Raw genomic sequence first — 15,507 nt, forward strand, 5'->3', positions numbered from 1 at the left:
GACACCTCCAACTGGTCAATCCAATTTTGCCTACGTCGTGCTTTCTTTCTTTGGTGCAAAATAAAAAAAGTCTTTATTTAAATCAGTTTTGACATTACAGTCTAAAGTCTCAGCTCCATATCAGAGCCTGGCTGATCTTGTTTTCCCAGTTATTGGTGGATCCTGGACACCAGGTAGTAAAGAACAAGGAAGACCAGGACCATCCCCATGGAGACGTAACACAGGATACGGCGGTTGTCTCGTCCTGATCGGACCATGGTGGAGAAACGTTTCACACTGCCAGTGAGCAGGCCTGTCGCACTCATGAAGTTTGAGTCCTAAAAGAAAGAGGAGATAATTCTTTAATAATTCACAATAAATTGACCTAAGAGAAAAAATAAAACAGCCTATATTTGAGATAGTATTGATTTGTACTTATATAATGTGCACTCTGTTTACCAAATGAATCAATCCACACAGATTCTGACAATCAACACAGTGCTAATTTTTTATACTGGGACTTTATAAAAATGTTTCCTGAATGTTAGGTCCCAGTGAAACCTGTAGATTGAACAATTCACTAAACAGTTCAGAGGAGCCATCGTGAAAATACAACAGGGTGAAACTCAGTGAATATTTAAAACAATATTCTCATTATAGACAAATGGGAGAAATTAAAATGTCAGTTCTTTTTTACTAAAAGCTTAACTATATTTGTGTTTAAGGCAGGAAACGCTCACCATGCCATCCAGGTACTCATTCTGATCGTCCACTTCTCTGTCGATGTCGTAAGCCAACTGCGAGATACAGAGACAAGAAGATGATCAAGTTATTTGTAGAAGTCTGACTGTGGCAGACCAGCAAACTGTCAAAACGTTTACTTTTATGGAGGCCACTTTCACTTTCACCCGGGTGCTACTTACTCTCTTAATTCCTATGACATATGTTCTTGCTCACCTGAGGTTGAATTTAAACCATTTTGAAACCTGTAAGGACTATTACTTTTTATTTTAGATTATTTTTATCATGTCCTAAAATGTGAAATCTCATGCAAAAATGTACTAATAAGCAATCACTTGTAACAAGTGAAGTTTTAAATCATCTCAGGGTTAGACTACAGGCAGAAGAAAGAACATGAGAGCAGATTCTGAAAAGCGAATGGCACAGCAGAGGAAAATGTAGAACAGGAAAGCAAACATCTTCTTGGTTACCCTTTATCCTTTTAGGCTGTTGCTCTGTCACTGAGTACCTAACCAGCTTAGCGCAGATTGGAAGATGTCCAACTAAACAGGACGTTGTAGGGATTTAAAACACAACTCTTTGCTAAAAACAGACACGACTCATTTGTCAAAGTCTGTGAACATGCATAAAATATTTTCTGGATCCCCAAAGAGGTTTGAATCGGGGACAATTTCTACAAGATTTAAACCAATTATGAGTCATTTATTTAAGCATAACAGAAATTTTGAATCAGTCTAAAAAATAACAGTAATCTTTATAGATGTCTTGTCAGTATAGTAGGCAGACTAATTGTCTTGACTCTATGTAAACAAGTTGTTTTCATTAGTGTACAGTAAATGCCCAGAGGATTGTTCTGAACCAGGAAGAGCCTGAAGCTTGGTGTGAGAAAATCTTAATATCATGTAACTATGTAGAAGTGCCTGATGGTGTCCCATCTTACACTGGAGGCACTGGTTGTACAATTTTCAAATTTTCACAATGCTGTACATTTATTAATAAAAGACAACCATTACACCAGTGATGCATTTGGTTACACATTTGCTGTGTAATGCATTTGCTGCAACAACTTCTACTGTTATAACGGCACATCACTTTTTCTCAGCTAATATATACACTAACTTACTGTAAGTTACATATCTACTTTTTAATGCACAGGTACAATACACAATCTGCACTTTTCTAATTATTCTAAATATTCTTAACTATTTAAACATCTTTCAGTATCCTGCTCTGTTTGCACACTATCTGTATGCTAATTTTAACAACTGTACTGTACTCTGCTCTGGTAACTATTGTCCATGATGTAAATATGTAAATATTGTGTTTTCTGTTCGGCGTCCTGTTCTTTTTGTATATGTATGTTTTTTGCTGCTGATACAACCAAATTTCCCCTTGTGGGACAATTAAAGGATTATTCTATTCTATTCTACACCTGAAATTCTTACAAGCAATAAGCCATGTATCAGTACATTAAATAACAAAACTGGCTGTGTTTGGCATAATTAATAATTCTGATTCTGGGAACTGACAGCTTTACTTATAATTAAAACTAAGTACATTTGACAGCAGTAACCTAGTAACTACAGACCAGCTGATTTATTAATCAGACTGGTCGCTGAAGGGGACGGTTGTTGGTTGTTACCCACAGATTTCAGTCTGGACACTTTGTTGGCCAGGTTCTCTGCCAGCCGTTTGTTTTCAGCATCGAGCACATCATCCACAGAGCCATGGCCTGGACAAGCACAAACATCGTGGATTAGATATGACACACAAGATCTGAATGTTCCTTGAATTGTTATGTTTCTGTTGAAAACCGCAGATAGACCTCATAAGATTTTGCCAAGCACATAGTTCTGAACACATAACTTCTTAAAGAATAGGTAATGTTTCTAATTTTCGGTTTAAATCAACAGGAAACAACACGTTTTCATCAATGATTTTGATATCAGCATGATCTGAGTGTGGAGCAGAGTCTCTGCTGAAGGGATGTTCTTTATAAATCCAACCCTTTAAGCTAAGCACGGAATAACGACGTGAAGTAAACTTACAACACTGCCGAGGAGTATTACTTATCCCATATTTGGGAAACTAATAAGATACTACTACTACTACTAATAATAATAATAATATCACTTTTTATCACCCTTCAGAGAGGCAGATGCTTCTTTAGAGGGCGATAGCAATTGATATGAAACTTACAAGGTAGCCTTGCTTTTTGCTAATATTTAAGTATGTCAGAGCTAGTTAGTTTAGCTCTTGAGATTTGGGTGTTATACGAGCAAATGATACTTAAAAATAACATTTTAAAATGTACCACCCAGCTGTAACATCATCTCTAAGCTGACACAAATAACACACAACTGAATATTTGGAAGTGAATACGTGTCAAAACATTTACCTCTGTTCCACTCCGCCATGTTGCTTGTTGCTGAATGACGTCACAATCAGCTGTTCACGTGGCGGACACGTGACTGCCTTTCTTCTTCGTCGACTACGTTAAGGTTTTTTGGGTTTTTTTTCGACAACGTTAAGGTGTCGTTAGTATTACCGCTTCAATGACGACAGAAGACTCCAAAATAGTTCTCGCCTTCTTTGTGTTTATGCATTACACTAGCTGAGTACTGATGCCTTAACAAAGACTTTAAGCATATACCACACAAAAAGGGGAATAAATGAAGAGTGGAAAAACAAACAACAACAATAACATCAACAATAATACCTTTATTTGTGTATCACTTTTTAAAGAATACAGTCCTATCATACAGACTCATTAATAGCCATCCGGTCAGACGTCCATTCTAACATACATACTTAACTTACACACAAATAGATGCAAACTAAGGTCGAATAATGGTAAATGGCCTGTATTTGTATAGCGCTTTACTTAGTCCCTAAGGACCCCAAAGCGCTTTACACTACATTCAGTCATCCACCCATTCACACACTGGTGATGGCAAGCTACATTGTAGCCACAGCTGTCCTGGGGCGCACTGACAGAGGAGAGGCTGCCGGACACTGTTGCCACCGGGGCCACCGGGCCCTCTGACCACCACCAGTAGACAACGGGTGAAGTGTCTTGCCCAAGGACACAACGACCGAGACTGTCGGATGGGGAAATCATTATGAGAACACTAAAATATATATAAAAAATGTTTTCGGCAGTTGTTTAAAACAAATTACGGATTCAGCTGATCAGGTAAAATGTGACCATTATGCTGAAGGTTATTACAAAGTTTGGGCACTATTGCCTCAAAAACGTGATCGTCTCTGATTCTGATTTTAAAGTAAAAGCGTGGGACATTTAGCAGACTTTGATCAGGTGATCTGCAACGATAGGGTCTCAGTAGCTCCGATAATATAAGCAGGGCCCTCCTCATGTGGCTGTTTAAAATCTGCAGAAGTGTCTGTTTTATCCACAAGAGGTCGCTCTTTCTGTCCTGCTTAGGGTAGTTACTTTACTACTTGTGTCTCACAGTACCTGTTTTCAATTTAAAAACAAACAAACAAACAAACAAACAAAAAACCTGTTTTCAATTTACAAAACGTAGATGTTTGTAATATAAACATGATAAAAACTACATCTAAACAAAGAAAATTATTAATGTATTTTAACAGTTTTATGGTGCAATCCATGCAAAATACCCCAAATTACGTGATTGTAGTTTATCTAAATGTGAAAATTTATAAATATTTAATTTATTATTCACAATTATGAGCTGTATACTGTCAGTTTAACAAAATAAAAGCACTGATGGTGTCACTTTGGGAAACTGTAGAGATAGCCATTCTTCAACACAGCCACTCTCTTAGGCAAGCTTTCTTGTAATTTCTTTAAGTAGTCTTCAGGAATAGCTCTCCAGTTTGCTTGAAGGACAGGCAAAGCTTTAAAAATTGTATTGAAGTGTTAAATAGCTGTCAAGTCTTTACTGTACGGCCTGTACGCCCCGTTTCTGTTCAAACATGAATGCACACTAGTGCACAAAGCAAGGTCCACAAAGGCATGGATGACAGAATCTGATTTGGGAGCACTTGCCTGGCCTGAACAGAGTCCTGACCTCAAAGATAGAACATCTTTGGGATGTTGCTTCCAGGTCAATCATGCTAGGCTCATCAGTTGTTTAGGGCAAGGTTTCCTCTTTCAGTAGCCTCTTATGACTCATGTTAAGACTACTGGATGCACTGTCATATTTATTTTCAGTAATCAATTTCGATACGAATAGAAAAAATGTGACCCTGCCCCAAAGTAAGGTTTTAAAAGGCTTTTCCCACTCAAAGTTATTGCTCTGATTCCACAGTGCCCCCTCCCCCCCTCCCTTTTTCATGGTGAGTGTTTCAAGTCACCTTCCTGGTTGGATGGGCTGTGGGAATTTCTGAAATGTTATTTTTAGATCTGCTAAAATGAAATATAGGCATTCTTGAACGCCACCCAAAAAGCTCTAAACCACCCAGTGGTCTACATAAATCTTAGTTATAATTGTTTTAGCAATTAGCTTGACTAGCATAACTTTGAAAATATTATTAAAGGAGATTTAATAAAAAAAAGTATTCAAATGACATTTTGCTTTATGTTTGTAGCAACAAAAACACAAGTGACAAAACAATATTTGGGCTTTATCTAAATTAACTTTCGTTTCAACAGTCACCAGGGCATAAAAACTTTGTGATAGAATTTCAGTCAAATTTTATTAAACAGTGTCCCCAAATTGTCATGTTGATTGTTACAATGATTTTTTGCTTCTGGTTTTGATTTTTAGTGTTGTTTTAGTACCTTTAACTTTTTGTGGTATCATTGCATTTTTGTTTTTCACATTATTGTTCCAGTCTTTTTAGGGTTTCTACTGTCTCTGTATCATGTAGGATTCTTCTTGCCTCATGTTTTGTTCCTGTCTTATAACAGTTGGTTTTTTGGTGTTTATTCTCTGGGTTTTGCCTTCTTTCAGTCTGATTGTTGTTTATTTCAGATCTTTCAGATGTTTACATACCTCATCATGGGCATTAGAGTCACAGGCCTTTGTGATTTCTCTGACTGCCTCTTTTTCCAGGATGGATTGATTGTACAGCATACATCTTTAATGACATAGCATACATCACACATCAGAAACTGACGGTACAATTTCACATTTATTTGGGATTTTCTATAGTCCACACATGGTATACATACAGGCTCAAATGTATAAATATACTCAAATATTTCAAAAGACGGAGTTCTAGAGAATAGTTTTATGGTCAGACAAGACAATGGTGAGCTATCTGACTAAGGTACAAGAGGTCAGAGGAGTAAAGGAGTAAATTATGCTCTGACTTTTTTTTCCAAGCTTCCTGTGGTAGTGGTACATTTCACAGTGGATGAAATAATGAAGTGGGAAGACTACCTCCAAATTCTTTAGCTTCACCTCATACTTGTACATTCAGTTCTTCCCTTTTAAATCCCTCAAAGATATATGCTTCCTTCCCCCCAAAAAAACTCAAAAAAAGAAGAAAAAAAAGAAGTTCAAAGAAATAATTAAAACCCCCAAATTACCAAAATTTGGGGGTTTGCTCATGATGGGTAAACTTCTGGCCTGTACCTTCTGCACAGCCCTGGTTTTGCCTTTGTCAAAGTAGTCTTTGATTTCTTTTCTGTGTGTTGTGTTCTGTTTGTTTTTCCTTTCATGGCTCGTCATGGTTGTATGCAGAGAATATAGAAACATTTTGATCAACTTTGGTTTTTGTTAAGCAGTGAATCCAGAGCTTTGGTCTTAGTAGTCCATCACTGATCTGTCGAGCCAATCCTTAAACTACTGCTGTGTAGACCTCTTTAGAGTCTGGGGTCAAAGATCATGTTAGATCAAAACAAAAATACTAGAACGTAAATACGAAAGAGTGATATTATCCTGTGTGTGTGTGTGTGTGTGTGTGTGTGTGTGTGTGTGTGTGTGTGTGTGTGTGTGTGTGTGTGCACACTCAGTTAATCCTTCTATGTCATTGTGTACTGTAATCCGTGTGTGTGCGCGTGTGTCACATGACGTCATCATGCATCATTGCTGCTCAGGGTGATGAAGTGTGTGTAACAAAGTGAAAAGACCACAGTAGAGCAAACAGTTGGACTGTTTCATGGAATTCTCCATGAGAAGTCGTGCTGATGGTTATGTACTGAACTACTTTCCTTTGGGGCTGCAGTTGGTTGTCAGGCTGTAACGTCCGACCACTTGCATTCACCTTCACAGTTTGGTCTGTTTAGATCTAATTGGTTCATCTCAGCAGGAGGAGTCTCAGTGCTATATGTGGACTCAATGCGCACCCTTTCTGAAGTATGAAGCACAGCAGCAGCAGGTTTAGATGGGGTGTGTGTGTTGACCTGGTGAGTGTACGCCTACTGTGTGCCTTTCAGTCAGAGGATGCAGCAGGTGTAGACGTAGTTCGTGTGTGGACTTGGCATGTCGCTCTCAGCAGGAGGAGCTGCAGCAGCGGTCTCTCTGGCACTCAGTGAAGCCACAGATTGTCTAATTAGATTAAGCGAGGCTTTCCTCAGATAATCATTCAGCCAGCTCCTGTTTTTTCCTCTGATAAAGAGAGCTGTTTGAAACTGCGAGCTTGCTGAAGGTCACGCTGAAAAAGGACCAGTTTGGGTAGTAAACTGGGGTCTTGGTGCTGTTCTGCAGACTGCCCGCTGAGGAGCTGTCTCCGGGTTATGGGCTGTTTCTGGAGCTGTGAGTGTGTCGCTGCTCACAGTAATCGGACCACCACTAATACCTGCTGCTGCTAACAGGAGGTGATGGGGGAAGTTTCTGTAAGTAAAGCTTTTCTTCTTCTCAGTGCTACAGTAATGGATTGTTGTTGTTTTTTTATTATTAGAAATGGCTTCAAGTTGTGTTTTTGTCATGAAACCTGGATGTGTTTCTGTTTTTTTGTATTTGTGTGGATGACTTCCCGTGGAATTTATTCATTACTTATGCAGTTTTACTTTGTTTTGCTGTTCTGATGGTTAGTTAATTAATAATAGATAATTTGAGATTTCCTCCAATATCCAATTCTAGATCATCCTTTTCAGCTTCTAATGTGAACATTTACAGCTGCACTTAGGTTTATATTTTACAGCATGAAACCATTTGTGGTTCTTAATTGTTGGTTAGAATTCGTAGTAAAGCCATACTAAGGTACAGTGAGCAGCAAAACTTCAATGACTATTTTGACTTCTGTCCATCCTGCTCTTCTCTCAGTAGCTCTTTTCTTCCTCTGCCTCAGCCTTAAACAGATAGGCTGTTTCTCCCTCTCTCAGATTAAGCCCAGGCTGACTGATTGACACAGATTACAGCTAAAGGCACAGAGGTCACAACCTGTGAGGCACAAATATAAAGGGTTTCAGTTCACATAGGAGCAGGGACAAATCTCTACTCCATACACTGTTACATATTCAGTCTGAGCTCCTGTTAACCATTGAGGGGAGAACATTGTGCTTGATTGAAATAAAATGAGCTCTACTGGGTCCTGCTTGGCTGATTTGTGTCTCATGGTGCTGGTTTCTAATGTAAAGGACTTAAGACAATCTCGTAAGCATGCGGTTGAGTAAATACTGGATTGTAATGAGATTTTAATTGTGAAGAAGCTTATAATACTGTTTTCATACTATTGTCCATCGTGTTGTTGCCCACTAGTTTTCATGTCCTTGCCTTTTTCTTTATAAATTACAAAACATTGGAAAGAGCCTTTCCATGAATGGCTGATCAGGTACAGCAGCTTTAGTGGTTGCAGATATTTATGTTAAATGAATGAAATTCTTTTCAGGTGATCCAAAAAGTTTCAGTGAGAGCACTAACAGGGACTACAAACACAGACTATATTGCCATATTGTCTCCTTCACAGCCCCCTAATAAATCCAGGGCTGAATTTCAAATCAATTTCAACTATCATTATATTTGGCATCATAGTATACCAACAGAACACTTTGCTTTCAGACTGCAGGCTTGTGGTTCTAAGAGTATCTAAAAGTAGCACAGAGAGAGTTTTCAGCTACCAGGACCCTCAGTTATGCTGTTGTAGGCTGCTGGAGGACTTCCCATTGTGCACTGAGCATTCCTTATGTACTTGCATGCTACTACTAGATGCCATTAACTTTTCTGCTCTTCTGTGTTTTGTATGTGTTTTTTCTCATAGTTTGTCTATGCCCTCCTTTCCCCTCACACAAATCAGTCATGATAAATGGCTTCCCCTACTTGAACCTTATCCACTGGAGCAGGGGTGCCCAATCCCAGTCCTCGAGAGCTATTATCCTGCAGCTTTTAGATGCATCCCTACTCCAACACAGCTGAATCAAATGAATGGCTTGTTATCAGGCCTTTGCCAAACACGATGGCATGCTGAAGAGGTAATCAAACCATTTGATTCAGCTGTGTTGGAGTAGGGATGCATCTAAAAGCTGCAGGATGGTAGCTCTCGAGGACCGGGATTGGGCACCCCTGCACTGGAGGCTGCTCATCTGATTGTTGGAAGTTCCACCCTGATTTTGTAGAGTTTCTATCTTTTAAAATACCTTGAGGTAGCTGAAATGAAGTGAAGTAAAACTTGTATTGCATGATGACAATGATGATATTTTGAAATGAACTGCTTGGGATTGCAAAAAGTACTTTTTTTGACATTATTTATTTATAAAAAAAACAAATCTGAAGATGTAGAATCATAAGAAGTATACGAATTAAAATTCATCATATGCAATGTGTAGAATGTGCAAACCTTTACTTTCCAAGAAATCATACCAGAGATGTCACCGTCCTGTCCAATCCCATCTTTTTTGTGGTAATAAGTGTATTATTCTTTCTGCAGTACAGCGTATATCCTGATGTTATCAGGACTTATCTTTCTCTCAACAGTCACAGAGTCCCTGTCAGGCTACATCGGTACCTCAGGCCTACCACTGAGTCTATTTGAGAAGGCCTCTGCTGAGTCCCCAAGAAAGGAAAAATGACCAACAACTCTTTTAGTGGGTCCAAATATGTCCGACGTGGCGAGGCCAACCACGATGCAGAGTTCAGCTGCTCAGTCCAGGAGCTGCGCTCCCTCATGGAACTTAGAGGAGAGGAGGCAGTTGCTAGAATCCAGGAATCTTATAGTGAAGTTAATGGACTGTGCGCCCGGCTGAGGACGTCACCTGTCGATGGTAAATATGTTCAGAAATTGTATTTCCTTTGTGTCCCTACAAAACTGACTCCTAGTTGCAGCGTCACAGTATCACAGATGTGAATCTAAGATTAAACTTCAGATTAAATTAAGAGCTCAAACATTTGCACAGGCTACTCAGTTTGCTTCATTTTTAAAAAATCATTTAAGGAAAGTAACAGTGCATTAAATGTGAAGCAAGCACAGGGTGTGCAAACTTCTGCATACACCTCAAAGTTATGATTTTGAATAAATTTAGAACTCTTCACTACTGACTCACTGACCTCCCCTCCCGGCGTGGGCATCATTAAAACAGCAGAGGACATACTAGGTTCATTAGTCTTCAGGGACTGTTGACTGTGTGATGGTCAAAGTCATCTGTGACCTGCAGCTCCTGTTGCTCTGCTCTCTGTCAGTTTCTGGGCAGAGAAAAGCACATTGTGTTCAAAAATATTCAAGTAGAGGATTCGTTGCAGTGGGGATAAAAGTGTTTTTTTCTTCTATTTTTTCTGTAGCTGTAAAGATCAGAATCAGAATCACGTTTATTGGCCATGTATATGCACGGACACATACAAGGAATTTGGTCCTGGTAGATGGTGACTCTCAAGCACATGTGGATATATACAGCTACACATGCATACACAAACATACACAAGTTGTGTAAACCAACCATAAATGTATGTTGTTGGAGGTGAGGGCAACTCCAGTGTAGCTCGGACAAATGGGGAGAAATGTCTCTGGAAGGGCATCTGGCAATAAATCTCTGCCAAATCAAACATGTGGCTCATCAAGAAGAAGAAGAGGAAATAACAGTGTGTCTTAAACAGGGATTGGTTTACTTGCTCACAGTGAGGGTAGCTCAAATTATTTATTTGTGGATCGGATGTCAACAATCTATTTTACATGTGTGTTTTTTCTTCTTAATGTAATCGTGAAATTTCTTTCTTCTGTGAACAAGTATATTAGACTGTTCACTGGAAAAATCACACTCCTTGCCAGTCCACTTTTACCAGTTAGTTAGTGTTCAGGTGTGTTTAGTAGTTTTATCTTTCACTTTTATTTTCCTTTTCTTAAAGCACCCACAAGTCAAATCTGCTCATTTACTCAAAATATTTGCTGACTTTGTTCTGAAATGAGAAGCTTGTCTCCTCTGGAGCTTTCTCTCAAGTCAGCGTTTCTTGTTTATAATGCCTCTGCTTCTTTTGCTTTTTTGTGCCTAAGTTGGACTTTAACTTAAGGTTTCCTATTAAACTTTATCTGAATACTGACCCACACAGGGTGTCTTATAGTGACCTACAGACAACGCATTAGGTTTGTCTTTGCTGAGCTTGTCTCATACGTCTGCCCTTTGACATTTCCCCCCCATTATTAATTCATTCAGTCTGTCCGTCTTCCACGCGCTCGGTAAACACTTTCAGTGCTTCGACTCCTGCTGAGAGTAAAATGTCAGCAGCAGGTTGAATTGACTGGAAAATCCATTCCGCTGCTTTATTTCTCTTTGTATTGACAGCTGGGGACAGATGACATAAACTCTTAGTGTAATCCCACTTACCTAAACATTCGGAGAATGCACAGCACTCTGCTCACTGTGTTTCATTTTCAGACAACATGAAGAGAAATGTTGGGTTAAAAACCAGTTACAACTGACGGAGCCAGCTGCAGCCACGCAGCAGCTGCAGTGTCTCTTAGGGGATCGGAGTGTGTCCTGACATGTTGTTCTACTCCACAGAGGGGAAACCGCTCTGCTCTTTGCTCCCGCACAACATAATATTACTGAAGAGACACAAACACCAAGTGTGATAACCGATGTGTTACATTTAGAACAAGAGCCATCTGAGACTATAGCTTCTCCAAGGAAGAAAATTTCCTTCCACGACATACATTAGCTGAGGCTCTGGATCCAGAGGGAGATGCAAATCTGTATCAGTTTATGATACTTTCTTAAGACATCAAGGCAATACCATCACTGTATATTTCATCGGTTGTTTTTTTATTTTTATTTGATTTTTGAATGCATTCTCATCGAGCACATCATAGGCCACAGTGTTGCCTTATTACATCTTTGGCTACCTAGATCAAATTCATCTTGAGCGTGCATTTAAAAGATCAATCTGAAAATGTGATATTGATGACACATTTGAACAAGTAATACACTGTGAACTAACAGTTGTGTTTCACCCCTCGTAAAACAGACAGCAAACAGATCAATTAGTTCTAAATACATGTCAGGTTGAAGGTGTGATCCATGTTCAGCTGAACGAATATGGAGTCATTTTATCTTTGTGTCTCCTACTGCAGGCTTAGATGGAAAATCGGAAGATATCGACAGAAGGAAAGAGGTGTTTGGACTTAACATCATCCCTCCAAAGAAGCCAAAAACCTTTTTGCAGTTAGTGTGGGAAGCCCTGCAAGATGTCACACTCATCATCCTGGAGGTGGCAGCCATCATTTCACTAGGCCTTTCTTTCTATCATCCACCAGATGCTGAGAGACAGAGTGAGTAGTTTTCGTTACTTGAAAAGCAAACTAGTCTATGAGTATGCCTCAACATTTTTAGTAGTAGAGCTGTGACGGGTCAATATCTGATCATTAGAAAAGTTAGAGTCCATCATGTGATCAGTGTAATGAGCTTGTATGAAGGTGAACTGGTTTCCACACCAACATTTCAGCAAAGTAGTCTTCCTGGTACTGGTGTTAGGCCAGTTCCCATTTTGGCTGTAATTTGTCATGAAGTAGATTCAACAAGGTCCTGGAAACAATTCTCAAAGATTTCAGTCTATATTGACATGATGGCATCACACATTTTCCCCAGAGTTGTGAAATGCTTCTTTACTCTGCTGGAAGCAGCTATCAGATGTTGGCTACACAATGGGCATAAAGGGATGGAGATTATCAGCAGCGAGTCTCAGGAAGGCTGTGGGCTTTAAATGATACTCTGTTTGTGCCAAAGTGTACCAAGAAAATATCCCCCACACCATTACATACCTTTTCTATTATTTATGCAAAGTCTGACCCTACCGTCAGAACGTCTCACCGGGAACTGAGACTCATTAGATCAGGAAATATTTTTTACAGTCTTTATTTGACCACCTTTGATGAGCGTATGCACATATAGTCCCAGCTGTATTATCTTCTGCAGCTGTAGCACATCTGCTTCAGGGTTCAATGTGTTGTGCATTAACAGATGCTCCTCTGCATACCTTTGGTTGTACCTTGGTAGTTATTTGAGTTACTGTTTCCTTTTTATCAGCTTTAAGGAGTCTGGAAATTTTCTCCATTCTATGTGAGCCCTAGAAATGGTTGTGTGGGAAAATCACAGTAGATCCAGCTAAAGTCATTGAGCTGTTGCCAATCTGCTTGGTTAAATATTTGCGTTAATCAGCAGTTCAGTGGATATACCTAATAAAATGTCCTGTATTGTATATGAAAGCTCAGCTTGACTTTATTGTGCAGAGGGACAAACACACATATGCATTTCAAATGATATACCTGGTTCATCTGTCATTGTCACTGTAATTATAATAATAATAATAATGCTGTAATAATTAACATCAACTTCATCTAACAAGCTGCAGCTTCTCCAAACTAGCTCTGAGCTTCAGTTCTAATAAAACCCTGAAAGCTCCTGACAAGTCCATCCTACGATGCATCTCCAGACAATGTTAAGTGCTGGTCCTTCCTGGCATTTCTGTTATGGCTACTTTCACTGTGCACTCTGCGATTTCACCATGGTGCACCCAACAGTTGAGTAAACGTCAACTTGTGTTTGAAACTGGCATGTGAGGCACTGTTAACAGACAGAAGGTCATGTAAGACTGAAACTGAAAAATGTTCATAAAAGTTCTAGCTGATGTGTCTCTGTTTAGACTGTGGGAGTGCAGCTGGCGGCGGGGATGATGAGAGCGAGGCAGAGGCTGGATGGATCGAAGGCGCTGCCATCCTCTTGTCTGTGGTGTGTGTGGTGCTCGTGACGGCCTTCAATGACTGGAGCAAAGAGAAGCAGTTCCGTGGCCTCCAGAACCGCATCGAGCAGGAGCAGAAGTTCACGGTGGTTCGAGGGGGGCAGGTGATCCAGATCAAAGTGTCTGAGATTGTGGTTGGTGACATTGCACAAGTCAAATATGGTGAGGAAGCAAAATCATGTGTGTAATAATTCACTTTACTAACATTTGGTGACATTTAGTTTGGTATTACTAACAAATAAACAGCTGATACTATTAAATCTTGACTTCTGCAGTCAAATATAAAAATGATTGTATCCTTCTACACAATATCCCCATGTTGTCTTTGTGATGGTCGAAGGTTTAAACCCAACAACAGCGTTATTAGTTTTTTTAAATGGTTATTTTCAAATAATAACTAACCATTGTATGACTGCATGTGGCAAGCAGATGACATAACAGTGATGTAACATAATGACCTGAGTGTTTGTGTTCCAGGTGACCTCCTCCCTGCAGACGGTGTCCTGATTCAGGGCAACGATCTGAAGATTGATGAGAGTTCTCTAACCGGAGAGTCAGATCATGTCAAGAAGAACCTTGACAAAGACCCCATGCTGCTGTCAGGTGCATCACTCTACACTATTTCACATTAAATTACAGCCAAGACCATTGTGACCTGTGCTGTCATTGTTGGAGACGATTACGGCTGATGATTTTCCAGATGATTTTAATTCTGACTACCCTCTCTCGTTTTCTCACCTAAATTGGGAACATCAAATCTGTTCTTACAGCCTCAATCCAATACATATAACAAACTATTATTATTATTATTATTATTATTATTATTATTAATATTATTATTATTATTATTATTATTATTATTTTAGTCCTTATAGTGAATAAAAACTACAATTTGAAAGCAAACGAACTAGACCAGAATTCTCTGTGGTACATACTGGGCTTCATATGCCCACAGAGGCTGATGGATATAACATTTCAAATGCAGTCTAATTGTTGATTACTAGTCAATTGAGCTATATAATGGGGTACCAGTTGGCTAATAAAATCATCTTCTCTCTCCATCTAGACACGTAGGCCATTAAAAAATGCACTTAATTTTAAAGATGTGAAGAGCATTCCTTTTTTTACAAAATACCATGCTCAACTCTGTTAAGCGAGATACAACGTGACTTGTGGTTTTTTTTTTTTGGTGAAATATTTCATTTTCACTTTCTCAGGTACCCATGTGATGGAAGGCTCTGGCAAGATGGTGGTCACTGCTGTGGGTGTGAACTCTCAGAGTGGAATAATCTTCACCCTGCTTGGTGCTGGTGATGAAGGTGACAATGAGGACAAGAAAGACAAGAAAAAAGAGGAACACAAAAGGAAAGATTCAAAGGGGAAGAAAAGTAAGTTCAGTAGAATTGAATCCTATTTGACATGCCAGTGTGGTTCTACTTATATCTAAAACATGTTGTCCACATGTGGAGTGTTATTGCTCAAACCCACAGCAAAAGATTCCTCTCCTGCTCAGGTACTACTCCTTTGTTTATGTGTGCAAAACTGCTAACACCAATCAACACCTAACAATGATAACAGTTGACTTTGGAGGTTTTAATAATTTATTAATCATTCTTTATGTATGAGTATGTGGGTTAGTCATGTATGTGTGTAGGCATGGCTTTAATAAGAGCAGCAGAGACGCAGAACAATG

General features: G+C 39.3%; 2 protein-coding genes across 2 annotated transcripts in view; one reads left to right on the plus strand and one right to left on the minus strand.

The window, feature by feature from the left end:
• Nucleotides 1-143: 143 nt before the first annotated feature.
• bet1l (Bet1 golgi vesicular membrane trafficking protein-like) lies at nucleotides 144-3,178 on the minus strand. The gene is made up of 4 exons (XM_085413015.1): nucleotides 3,119-3,178; nucleotides 2,367-2,452; nucleotides 720-776; nucleotides 144-317 (listed from the first exon to the last, which is right to left on the minus strand). Exons 1-4 carry the CDS (start codon nucleotides 3,135-3,137, stop codon nucleotides 150-152), a joined length of 330 nt encoding a protein of 109 aa, XP_085269141.1. The 5' UTR covers nucleotides 3,138-3,178; the 3' UTR covers nucleotides 144-149.
• Nucleotides 3,179-7,081: 3,903 nt separating this feature from the next.
• The window catches only part of LOC146665385 (plasma membrane calcium-transporting ATPase 1-like), a 34,802-nt gene continuing 26,376 nt past the window's right edge, over nucleotides 7,082-15,507 (plus strand). The window contains exons 1-6 of the mRNA XM_085411139.1: nucleotides 7,082-7,489; nucleotides 9,567-9,853; nucleotides 12,151-12,348; nucleotides 13,719-13,976; nucleotides 14,292-14,417; nucleotides 15,032-15,202. Of these exons, the coding sequence (XP_085267265.1) occupies nucleotides 9,658-9,853; nucleotides 12,151-12,348; nucleotides 13,719-13,976; nucleotides 14,292-14,417; nucleotides 15,032-15,202 (949 nt within the window). The 5' untranslated portion in view covers nucleotides 7,082-7,489; nucleotides 9,567-9,657. The remainder of the gene's footprint in view (nucleotides 7,490-9,566; nucleotides 9,854-12,150; nucleotides 12,349-13,718; nucleotides 13,977-14,291; nucleotides 14,418-15,031; nucleotides 15,203-15,507) is intronic.

The sequence above is a fragment of the Rhamphochromis longiceps genome, linkage group LG7 (assembly GCF_057381845.1).
Source record: "Rhamphochromis longiceps isolate RC_006_pf linkage group LG7, R_longiceps_female_GT1.1, whole genome shotgun sequence".
In the NCBI taxonomy this organism is placed as follows: Eukaryota; Metazoa; Chordata; class Actinopteri; order Cichliformes; family Cichlidae; genus Rhamphochromis; species Rhamphochromis longiceps.

Bases quoted from the DNA above. Each gene is read 5' to 3' on its own strand.
- bet1l (XM_085413015.1), bottom strand. The intron at 777-2,366 runs GTGGGTAACAAC...TGTATCTCGCAG, and splicing joins AAGTGTCCAGACTGAAATCT to TTGGCTTACGACATCGACAG. The intron at 318-719 runs GTGAGCGTTTCC...TCTTTCTTTTAG, and splicing joins ATGAGTACCTGGATGGCATG to GACTCAAACTTCATGAGTGC.